The sequence below is a fragment of the Schistocerca cancellata genome, chromosome 1, assembly GCF_023864275.1.
Source record: "Schistocerca cancellata isolate TAMUIC-IGC-003103 chromosome 1, iqSchCanc2.1, whole genome shotgun sequence".
Classification (NCBI taxonomy): domain Eukaryota; kingdom Metazoa; phylum Arthropoda; class Insecta; order Orthoptera; family Acrididae; genus Schistocerca; species Schistocerca cancellata.
Window position 1 is genome coordinate 1,046,545,093 of NC_064626.1, and position 12,945 is coordinate 1,046,558,037.

General features: G+C 43.8%; 1 protein-coding gene across 1 annotated transcript in view; it reads left to right on the top strand.

Annotated features, from left to right (window-relative positions):
- Positions 1–5,962: 5,962 nt before the first annotated feature.
- LOC126090293 (ankyrin repeat and MYND domain-containing protein 2) overlaps positions 5,963–12,945 on the top strand; it is a 52,676-nt gene continuing 45,693 nt past the window's right edge. Inside the window, exons 1-2 of the mRNA XM_049906976.1 lie at positions 5,963–6,346; positions 6,533–6,698. Of these exons, the coding sequence (XP_049762933.1) occupies positions 6,146–6,346; positions 6,533–6,698 (367 nt within the window). The 5' untranslated portion in view covers positions 5,963–6,145. The remainder of the gene's footprint in view (positions 6,347–6,532; positions 6,699–12,945) is intronic.

Genomic DNA, 12,945 nt, shown 5'->3' on the forward strand with positions numbered 1-12,945 from the left:
ATCTCTACAGTTCACAAACTAGAGGCCATGACAAATGGCTAGGATTCGAACCTGCGACCATAGCAGCTGCGTGGTTCCAGACTGAAACGCCTAGAACCGCTTGACCACTGAAAAAGGCCATGACCATCATGGTCAAGTTCAGTGGTGCTAACACCACACTGGTATCGCTTTACTACTCACCTAAGAACATAGTAACACGCAATATCGGCGCAGTTCTTAGCATATCACTGTGGGTAATCGCCAATGAAGATTTAAATGCAAAACACCCCGACTGGAATTCGCGAATACGTACCTTCAAATGCGAGAAAGTATGCAAACATGCACTAGGCCAAAACTATATTATACTAGGGCCAGATGTCCCTACATACATGCCCGCACATGCCCGACTCAGGTCTGATGATTGAAAACGATCTTGACTCAGACCACATGCCTGTAACACTTTATACAGAAAAAAAATTACTGCAGGACACTGAACCAAGCAGAATAATGAATTACAAGCACGAGAACTGAACTCTGTTCAAGGAAACGCTTGATAGTCGTAGTCTAGACACTCACGAAGTTAACAGCACACAACAAATGGATGAGGCAGTGGAGGTTCTCATTACTGTTGTCCAAGACGCAATGTCGGACGCCATTTCACACCAACACCTTAACAACACTCGACAGCCCTGCCCCAGGAGATCCTAGGCCTTATCTCAATGACTAACCACCTCAGCAGATACTGACAGTACACCAGGTGTACGTTCAATAAGCTGCATGTTAACAGACTCCAGGAACTAATACGGGAGAAAATACAAACATTTAGAAACGAACAGTGGGGGAAAAAACTCACAGGGCTAGATGTCACACATCCTGGTTCAAATGGTTCAAAGGGCTCTGAGCACTATGCGACTTAACTTCTGTGGTCATCAGTCACCTAGAACTTAGAACTAAGTAAACCTAACTAACCTAAGGACATCACACACATCCATGCCCGAGGCAGGATTCGAACCTGCGACCGGAGCGGTCGCTCGGCTCCAGACTGTAGCGCCTAGAACCGCACGGCCACTCCGGCCGGCCATACATCCTCACAAGTGGAATCTAGCCAGACATATTACCAGGGAGAAATACTACATACCTACTTTACAAGACCCAGACAGCACTGCATACTTGGCGAAGGAGAAGGCAGAGCTTATGGCCCCAACACTTGCAGTGTTTTTCAGGCTGATTCTGGTTCCATCAGATGCAGTATTTACACTTGAAACGGACCAGGAGATTACACGACTTGTAGCCAGGCCCACATGCAATGAGATCACACATACTAGCACAAACCAAATCACATGGGCTATCAAGCACTCCAATGCTAGGAAACCCCTGGTCCTGATGGCACTCAAAACCGTGTTCTCCAGGAGTTAATGGATAGAGCTTTAGGATACCTTACACACACATAATGAATGACATCTTATAACACCAACACGTCCCTGACTTTTAGAAGGTGGCTAAGGTCCTGATGTTTAGGAAGCCAGGGAAAGACCACACCCTCCCACAAAATTACCTACCCATCAGTCTGCTGTGCTCACTTAGAGCATGTAATACTAAAATGCTTCACTTCGTGAATGACACCCTAAGGCCAGAACAATTTGGCGTTAGGAATCACCACTCTACAACACAACAACTCCTCTGCATAGTTGAACACACAATACACAGCTATAACACGAACAAAAGCACAGGGGCTTGTCTCCTGGACATCAAAAAAGCTTTCGACCATCAGTGGCCCAATGGTCTCATATGCAAACTAAGCAATGCTGGTTTCCCTGGCAGGCTCGTACACTCATATCTCAGCAACAGATGTTTCACCACTGAATACAATTGAAATGACATGGGATTCAAGCTGGAGTATCCCTGGGAAACATACAGGGGCCCATCTTGTCTGCCTCTAGTATAATGATCCCCCAGCAACACAAAACATGCTGTTAGCCATCTATGTGGATGGCACAGCCATCCTTGCAACAAGACTGAAAACTGTCGAACATAAATTCGCAATTACAGACAACACTCAGAACGGTTGAGTAAACTTTGACAAATGTGAAGCAGTTCTGTTCACACACAGACTGAAACTATAGCGCAAACATCAGCATTGTAGACTGGTAATACTACATGCACGCCCAGTACGTTTCCAAGAGAAAGTTAGATTCCCTGGTGTCTTCCTGGACTGGGGTGGGCGGGACACACACACACACACACACACACACACACACAGAATACATAGCCAACAGAGTGGATGTGAGGTTCAAACAAATTTACCCAATGCTGAACAGGGAAAGTACACTAAATAGAAGAGTATCAACATCCATATACATGACACCCATCAGACCTCAGATGACGTATTCAGCTCTTGTCTGGGGATATGCCACTCCTACACACCGGCAGATCCTACAAAAGAAAGTGCTACCATGTCATTAGTAAAGCTCCACACTACACTCGCACCACAGATCTTCACAATGACTACCGCCTTGAAACCCTCAAGAAAAAATTTAAAAAACTCACCGCATGACTGTACAGGAACTCGAGACACTCGAACAATCCTCTCATCCTTACTCTGAGGAACTACGATCACAATCATAGATGGAAGCATAAGTGACCAAAGACACTGCTAGCTAGTGCTAACCACCTATGACGATCTAACACTTACAAGCGACAACATCAGTGAGCCCCTGCACATCAGCAATACTGACTGGACATGCCAGCTGCTATCACAGTCGACCAACAGGCAACAGCATGGATGCCAATAAACTCGCGCACTAATGCATAAACAAGTAGTAATGACAAACAATCCGGTAATGGCCTATCGGACACTAACAGATGATCAACTGAACTGTTACACGTATGCTGATGCTGGGTGAGATGACAACTCCAGTGCTCAGCTGCAACTGCCGAGTGACAACGCCTCACAACGTCAAGGGTATCTGCCTGCATGATACTCACAACTAACTTACCTAACCTTTGCATGATCTGTCGCAGGTAGCAAGCAGTCCGCTACTGCTACTGGTACTCGGCACGACTATCACAGAGGTTTTTTTCCTTTGGCTCTTGCCTTGGAATTTTTTCCGCTCTACCCTCCAAACCACTAACCTTCATTCAGTTTTCGACCAAATCTATATCCAGATGAGCGTGTATTAAAGATTAATCATAAACAGACGTACGAAAACATCGCAGTATCTACATCCAGTGAAGACCTCACTTAGTGAACACTAACCACTATGCATAAATGGCGGTAGACCTTTCGTGCTGCTCATCATGCCTGTGTGGGAGCGCGCGGCCTCATATCTTCTGGACTGGGTGTTGAGTAGCCCAAGTCTATCTGGAATGTAGGGTTTACCCAGAAGGGCATTTCCTACCACTGCTGTGGATTGTAAGTGGTGGTGGACATCTTGTTTGATGGTGTTAGTCTTGGAGAGAAGTAGGTGGTGGTGAAGCTTCTATGTTGACCTGTCTATTCGATCAAGGCAACGGGCCGCCTATAGTGGTTGTGATTGTCATTTGGTCGTCCTAGCTTTTGGACGAGTGGGTTGTCGGAAGTGCGGGTGGTGTTGTAAAACCGGCGCACAGCTTCTTGAAATCGCTCCTTTACTAGGGGCTCTTCTGCAGCTTCGTGAAGGAGACGGTGAGGAAAGTCGTTTGGTACATGGTAGACGCGTCGCAAAATCTTGTTTTGTAGTTGTTGGAGCTTCTGTATGTGCGAGGGAGCAGCGTTGCCCCAGACCTCACACGCGTAGTCCATGACTGGACAGATGCAGGTGCGGTATAGGTGCAGACCATTGTTGACTGGGAGCAAGGAGGTTCCATTGAGCATGGGCTATAATGCCCCGGCCCTCTGAGACGTCTTCTGGCGGACAGTGACGATGTGAGCCTTCCAGGTAAGCTGGCGATCGAGGAGGACTCCAAGGTAGGTGGCAGTAATTGTCCAGGTCATGGACTGGTTACAAAGAACCAGTGGTTGCGCATCAGGTGGGTGACGGCGGGTAAGTATCATCCCCTGCGTTTTGGTGGCCTTGAAGCCGATCCTCCAGTCGGCAGCCCAATGCTCGAGGTCTTGCAGTGCTGTTTGTAAACGTAGGAGGACAGCTTCAATGTTCCGATGTCGCGAGAAGAGTGCCGTGTCATCTGCATAGATGGCGCAACCTACTCTCGGGGAAACTGGCAGGTCAGAGGTGTAGACGTTGTACAGGATTGGGCCAAGAACACTCCCTTGTGGTACTCTGGCAAGGACTTGGCGAACAGAAGAAGTCGTAGTACCAACCCGGATGACAAAAGTAAGCACCTCGAGGTAGCTGGCAAGGAGGCGTACGAAGCACGATGGGATGCAAGGTGGAACAGCTTGTAGTGAAGGCCTTGGTGCCATACGGTGTCAAAAGCCATTGACACATCAAGCAGGACAAGGCCGCAAAACTCCCGGTTGTTGAAGGTCAGTGTTGCCTCCTCGACGACGCGGAGTAACTGCTGAGTAGTAGAGTGATGCTGACGAAATCCGAACTGCTCCCGTGGAATGATGTTGTCCTGATGAAGCAGCCGGCCGAATCTGGAGAGTAGGATTCTCTCAAACACGTTGCTCAACGTCGGGAGGAGGCTGATGGGGCGATAATTCGCTGGTAAGCTCCTGTTTCTGCCCGGCTTCGGGACCGCCACAACGACAGTCTTCTTCCAAGCTTCAGGAAACCTCATTTGCTCAAAGATGGCGTTGAAGAGAGCTACTACATACAAGATGGCTAGCCTGGGCAGCATGTGGAGGACTCTCCCATCAACATTGTAATGTCCTGGGGCCTTCTCCTGGGGCAACCATCTAATGTGTTCAGTGACCTCCCGTCCAGACGTCGATACAATGGTGACATCACCATGGCCTCCATCGAAGAAGGCAGCAAGTCTGGTCTCGACAGTTTGGACGTTCGCCAGTTTCACTGGTTCCACAAGTGGCCGGAAGTTTGCCTCGAAAGTCGTTGCCAGGGCCTCTGCTTTAGCTGCAGGCGTGAAAGCAGGTCCATCCGTGGTAGTGAGTGGCGGCAGTTGTGGGCGATGCCGAGTGAGGGAACAGACAGTCTCCCACGTATCAGCCCCAGGATCAACTGAGGCAAGCTTCTGCTCCCATTGGCATATACGATGGGCAGCAAGTGCAGCCTTGATGGTGCGGCGTAGGTGGTTGATTTGACGCTTCACCTGATGCTGCGGTGTTTCATGCCAAACGCTGTTTAGGCGATTTCATTCCCAGATGAGATCCTGGATGTCCACAGGGAGAGCTGGGGCTGCCACAGTGGAGGTCCTTGGAGGCAGCGTGGAGTTAACGACAGCTGTGGTAAGAGCCGTGTTCAGAGTGTCGAGAGCAGCATTGACGTCTGTGTCTAACGATGGTGGCTCTTCTGGGAGGTGATCCATAACAAGCTGCTGGAAACGTGGCCAGTTGGTCTTCCTGGTGTCAAGCTTGACTGCATGAGGAAGTGGATCGAAGTGGAGTTGGAAGAGCACTGGCAGGTGGTCGGAGTTCATGGTATGGAGTACTTCTGGTGTGACAAACCAGTTTACGCCTTTGACAAGACAAATGTCCGGGACATCTGGAGCGTTGCCATTTGGAGGATAGTGCGTTGGCTCGTCAGGTCCATAGAGGAAAGCTCGTGCCCTCTCGGCAGCGTGATAAAGACGCCTCCCACTGATGTTCCGCCGTGTCCGCGAATTCCAGATACGGCGCCTTGCGTTCATGTCTCCGGCGAGGAAGAGCTTGTCTCCAACGCGGAGAAGAGTGTCAGCGTCGTGAACGGTGAGGTGGCCTCGTGGCGATATATATATATATATATATATATATATATATATATATATATATAAAGGGGCGGGGGGGGGGGGGGGTAAGTGCAAACTACCGCATAATCGCAGGCAATACTTGATCTCTTAAACTTCTGTCTTTGTAGCCTCGAGTGGCGGCTGACAATGGAAAACCAGCTGAACATGTAAACAAGCTAAACATGTAAACACTACAGCGAAAAACGGTTTCCAAAATTCGGTACTCGTCTGCTGGAAATTGTGTCCTACGTAAACGTAGCAATCGTCAAGAAAATGATGAAAGTAATGTTTCCAGCCAGAGCAGGTGAGGAAGTTCTGTGATTGAACTACTTTGATAGCAATGGCATCTGAGTGCGGCGGTACGAGTGAGGCGGAGAAAGAAGTATTTGAAAAAATTGCAAATAATGACGCAGACGGCTTAAAAAGCCTTCTATTACAATACAAAATGAAACCTGACGTATTTGATGAAAATGGTATGACGCCACTTCAACATGCTGCATACAAAGGAAACAAGGAAATGGTGCAAATGTTATTGGATCAGGTAAGTGTCAACACAGTGCAGACGCGATTTTGAATCAGCTGTCAGTCTTAATCGAATATTTAGAGCAGAGCAGGTGGCAGAATTTTTGTTTCTGTTTTCGCAATCAAACTAATCGTTTAGGTGCTATCAATCAAAATTTAAAAATTTTAGATTTTTGTCATGTTTTCTTTATTAACAAATTTTCAGGGGGCCGACGTAAATTCTGGAAAACATGAGCATGGCTACACTGCGTTACACTTTGCGGCGTTGTCAGGGAACGCAGAGTTATGTCGCTTATTGCTCATGGCGGGGGCCAAGAGTCATGCAACCAATACAGTTGGAAGAACAGCTTCGCAAATGGCCGCATTTGTTGGTAACGGACTTTGATTGTTCAGACAACTGATCTCATTAGGTTAACATTGTATTATTTTTAGTAATAGACGCCATGCTATGCTTCGTCTGGTATCTTTATGTCGGTGTTTGCCGAACTTAACAGCAGTTATTTCTAGCGTGGCAGTTTTGTAGGTAATTTGTTCAAAGTTTGTTTAAGTAACCGTGGTGTAGTGCAAATATCATAATGTGTGACGAAACTTGAAACTGCTATAACTTTACAACAAATAGCAATGTCCCCCCGCCCCCCTTCTCGCCCTCCCTCCCTCCCTCGCCCCACACACACAAAAAAAAAAAAAAAGAAATCTCACTGCTTCCAATTTGTCATGCATAAAAGTCTGCATCTGTAGTTAAGAGGAATGACCAGTTGAACAGGAAAATAGTGGGCTACATATTGTCATTCAAGATTTTGCAGCCAAGTGTATTTTGTTACTGTACAGAAAAAAGGTAGTTTCATTTATATATCTCTAGGCTAAACGTCTGCATAAATAAACTTTAAGAAAAATATTGAACATTGTATGTTTGTTTTCATCTTTAAAATTCAAATTCATGGAATGCAGGAAGGAAGACGGTTTTGAAGAGAAGCTTTTATTACACCTGGCTTATTTGTGCAATAGCTACCATCATTTTTACTGACAGTCTTGTGTTGCCCTAATCAAAAGTTTTTACAGTATGATTCCTTGAATGGCTTTAATTACTCATTTAGGGATTGTGTTGAACAGCTGGGAAGAAGCCACTAATTTTGCTTTTTCAGTTTCTGCTTTACTTGCCAGTGCATGCATATTGTTTCTGTGTGTGCAGCATGCAATTGTAAATTCTTTGTTAATATATTTTACTGGGAATATTATCTCATATATTGTTGACAGATATTGTAATCTTCTGTTGAAGTGAAGTGCATGTTGCAGTGAAAGACCATCTTTTATTTCTAAACACCTTTATATTAATATTACCTCTTCTAAATAATAAAGTTTGATCATCTTCCTGATAACAGAAGCCGGTTTGAAGAGCTTATTACTCATTGAATCACTAGTAGAGGTGAGTCACTTGTACAGTGAGCTGGAATGTCTACAACTCAAGGGCAGTGCAGCTCTGAAGGCACTGACCTCATTTTTGGCAGGATGAAGTTGCACTGTCTGGCCATCCTGATTTGGATTCCCCACGGTTTACCTGGATCACTAAGGCAAATGCTGGGATGGTTCCTTAGACAAGACTACAGTTGACAACCTGCCCTAACCCCCATAGGATACCTGCCCTATCCTCGTCAAGTATCTTATGTATGATGTGTGTTGTATATTTTGTCCTATTGATTTGCACTTATTACCTTGGCAAATCATATATCATTGTGCGATGATCCTTGGATGAAAAATAAATAAAATATATGAAGCACTTACAGGGAATAGTTGCAAGTCCCAGTCCCAAGCATGGAGGAGATTTGGTGGGTTACTCGTTACATTTTGGCGTAGGGAAGCAAACTGTGTAATTTGACACAACTAGAGTTGCAATTGTTATTGGAATAAATCAGAGAAATTACTCCACTAACGAAGAATGTCCAAGGACCATCATCCACAGCTATCAGTATGACAGTTCTTCCAGTGATCAGCTGTGGTGAGGTTTATCACGTTTTTCAGATGTTCATGCTGCGAGATTCTCTTATCTGACTCATTTTGCTTTCGACTGCACTTGATTAGATTAGCAACTGTTAGCAACTGTTCAATGGAGAAAAGTCCTCTTCCCCGTTTAATGGCCAAGTCAATTCATTGTCTAAAAGATGCATGGTTTGTATTGTCACAGAAGATGGTTGTCTGTATAGTGTTATGATAGGCAATGAAACTTAACCCAACATATACTTCAGAATAAAAGTAGAGAGAGAGAAGAGCAAAGGAAAACAGGGAGATGTTACCATACACACCTGAGGGAAATTTATCAGCTGACCACCAAAGAATAATGGCAATTTTGTTTTACTCCATATGAAAACATTTGCCTTGATGAAACAGTATCAATGCCAGTGTTTTCTGTCACACTTCGAGGCAATGCCCTGAACTGCTGAAAACAAATGACAAGAAAGGCATTTGCTAGAAATTTGTTTACTGTGTGATTATATCAATCCACAATCTGCACTTGGCTCTGAGGGAAAATTTTGGAGCGTACAGCATATGATACACATCCTCCTAGAGATGCTTTCACTTATTTAAAAAGTTGAAAGAACACTTGGATGGAGATAATTTCACAGATCACATTGAGGTTCAAGAGACATCAAGAAAATTATTTAGAGACCAGGAAAAAAACTTGTAAGGCATTAGAGGGAGGGAATGAGAAGTGCAGTGGCACTGATAGTGATTATGTAAAGTAGCAACTAATTAATAGTGCAATTTAACTATAGCACATCAGATATATTTCATTTAGTTCATATCTTGTTGCTTGTTTCACCTCAGTAATGACATCAGTTCGTAAGGCTCCTTGGGAGACAATCTTTCTCTCAAAGGAGAGAGCTAGATGCTCTGTGGTTAACTTTCTCTGGTTGAAAACCACGAAATATTCTAGATATAATAAAGAAATAATAAATCACTGTACCAGCACGAACCAAATTAGCCACTGGAAATTTATGTCAAAGTATTCAGGACACTTGCATCACATTCTTTCATGCCAATAATGCACCCTCTTTCAACTCACTGATTAAACAGTACAATTCACACATACATCTGCGAGGCACCCTGCACATATGTTCAAGTCACCCTGCTCCATTGCCTACAGTATAATGTGACAATTATAGTCGCTGGCACATTTATCGGTAGGTGGTGTTGCGCCGCAATATTGATTTTGACCTTGAATCCACGAGCCAACATGGTTCAAGAGCTAATCATTTCTGCAGAACAGATTAATATACATGTCCTGTAAGTATAAACATCCTCTCTCTATTCATTCAGGGTGTTCTGTTTTTTTTTTTTTTTTTTTTTTTTTTTTTTTTTGAAAATGAGTGTACTGTGTTGTCTGACAGATGCATCTGGAAGGTTTGTTCCTGGTGCAGGCATGCAAAAGGTCAAAGTTGAGGTAGTGGATTCTATGAATACATAGTTTTACAAACAAAGAAATCATGAGGTCTTTATTATTTTAAAAATAATAATAATAATAATAATGTGACTGGACCCCAGTCATGAAAAATTCTTTTTTTTGTTAGGGAATAAGTAGAATCAAACAGACCATTCATTCTTGGTGAGAAGCCCTCATGACTCTCATTAGATGATCTATACTTGTGCTGTCTGTTGGGAGCATTTGTCATTTACATAATTATCTATCTGTCAGGCAGGAAGAGTGAAGTCAGGTAAGTATTGTCGGGAGGGGGAGAGAAGAAGTCGAGGTTCAAAAATGGTACTATCAGGCAGAGATAAGCAGTTACAGTAGCTTTCTCATATCTCTTTACATCTATATCCCTGATGATGATAAGGCTATTCTGGTTGATTGGGGCTGGGGAAGGGTTGCGATGTGTGATGCAGGAAATTGCTACACTGTAAAACGATGGTGAAAATGGGAGAAGCAGTTGAGAGCTCTGGTTGGAATGTGTAAGAATTTAAGAGCATAGTGCTGAGGATTAGATACTAGTGTAATTGGAAAAGTTAAAGATCTTTGAGAAAGGGTTTGGCATCCAGATTTAGAGATTTTTGTGGCATTGGCAAGGATGCTAAGGATTGGGAGGGATTTTGGAAAGAGATTCATATGAGACTGAAGCAAAGGAAACTTCTCCAGTCTGGCAGAAGTATAATGAGGAAGAAATGATAATGGTGAGATTGGCCAAAGAAAAAAAAAAGTGCTAGAAGAGAGGTATCTAAAATGAAAAGTTGTAATCTCAGATTGATGCTGTGTTTCTTGACTTCAAGAGTATCTTCAGCATAGTTTCACATCATCACCTACTAAACAAAAAACATGCATGCAGAATAGCTTAACAGATACAAGATTGGATTGAAGGCTACTTGACAAACAGCTTTATACATTGTTCTTAATTGAGAGCAACAGCAGCTAACTGACAATCAGATTCAGATTTGTGACTGGATTTGGGGCTTCCTTGAAGACAGAAATCAATAGACATACATGTAGACTTCCCCAGCATATACTGTTGATGAAATTTTCTTGGGCTTTGGTCTGCTTGGCTGTGTTGAAACTCTGTGATGTTTTGTTGACTGTCAGATCCTCTTCTTGGCATAGTGTCGAGATGGCACAGGCATCCCATATAGAGCTGTGGCCATATCTTCCCACTCTTTCCTCCCCTGGTGTGGGGTTTGACAACCTGTGGTAGGGGTTGTGGATCATTGGGATCGCTGTTTGACCGTCAGTGCATTCAGTCTTGCCCAGACTCATGAGACATCAATTGATGGGTGCGTTTTTGCATACATCTGCTAGAGCGGGTTTCCTTGCCAAACTTAGGTGGTAGCCCTCCTCCCTGATGATAAGATTGTAATGGAACCTTATTTCAGTTGATTCTTTGAGGATGCTCCCTCAAAAGCCTCTAGCTTGGCACACCATTTTCGTTTTCTCAAATTCTAACTTCGTTGTGTTCTGCCACACAGGTCTGCCCAATGAAAGTGTTCCAAGCAGCACTATATTTCCCCGATGCACTGGTGGTCACACTCGCAAGGGGTGATATATATAATGGATATTTGCAGTTTTATTTTGTTCTTTAGCGAACCAAGCATATTTTTGTTATTCGTGGTGGATGGAAGATGGGCTGGATGTTGTTTTTCTGAGAATTCTCACAATTTTGGTTGAGGGAGGCACAATACTGGTGACGAAGGCAAGTTCCTCTGCCTCTTCCTTGCAGATGATTCTATCATTCGTTTTCTTCAATACACATCTAATCTGTGCTTTACTGTACCCATTTTGTTGAAACACATCTACAAGGTGTTGTCCTCTCAGGGAGCTCACTGCTCTTTTGCATGTGTGTTCATGGCAAGTTATTGCAGCACCTCCAACCTTTCCTGTGATGTAGTCTGTCATCTCTTGACTACCTATCCTTCTCTTGCTCTCTTTCTCATGGTGACAGGTTTTCATGTCGACCCAGATATTTCCTTTCTTGGAATATTCTGTCATTCATTGGTTGAAGTAATTTTTGATGTCATCCTGGGTCTGACCTACATTTTTCAAATTTGTCAGTTGTGTCCAACCAGGGAAGAACACTTTAAATAGTGTCTACTACATGCAGTGTTAAAGTTTGTCTGCGCACAATATCTGCATAGGTTCTTATTTATACTTCAAAATCTACACGGTAGTCATTTGAGAGGATGAGGTTGTAATGTGCCCTTTCCATTGAGTACCCTGACGACACAGAAATCACACTGATGATGCCCGAGCTGCTAGCTCCCCATGCATATCAAGTAATAGAGGCCCTCTACCTGGGGCATCAGGACTCTCAGCAATGGCCATCATGCCAGATGGCCTTTGCTGTATCTGAGTGGTACTCATGGGGAGAACCCTTGATCAGAGTAAGTGGCCTCAGGATGGACATTTTGCACATGAAACATACTAAATTACACCAAGACAATGGTCATTCTTATATGGTTGTCACATCAAACAGAAATTGAAAGTTCATTTTGTTTAGTTACAATCCTACCTCTTTCCCTACCCTGGCTACCTCATGGGAAGAGAGACAAGACATCTAGGAGCTGAACAATTTATTCAATACTTAGTGTTATCCAAACTGATGGGGATACTTTTACAATGGCAAAGCCATTATTTTTTGCAGAGCATATTGAAGGTAATTTTGGAGAAATTAAATCATCAAGAAAAACGCGCAGTGGATCAGTATTAATTAAAGTTTCTTCAGCTGCACAGTTTGCAGCTCTTCAGGCATGTGAACGTGTGGTGACATATCAGTGATCATTGCTCCACTCAAGAATCTGAGTATGATGTAAGAAATCATCTTCCACAAAGACCTTATGCTCCAAACTGACAAGGAGCTGCCTGCTGATCTTGAGTGGTGAGGCAAATGTTTTGTGCAACGTGTCCAGAAAGGTTCCAAGAAAGAAAAGAAAATAGATCCAGGCACCTTTAACTTAGCATTTGAAGGGAGCATCCTCTTGGAAATAATTAGTCTTGGTATGCAGGTGTAATGTGAAACCTTATGTCCCACCGCCAATGAGATGCTTTTGATGCTTGTGAACAACTATCTTTGCATGTCAGTTGCATGCAGCATCATCCTCTACATTCACCAGTTTATCCAGTCCTGAAGAAAAATAAAATAA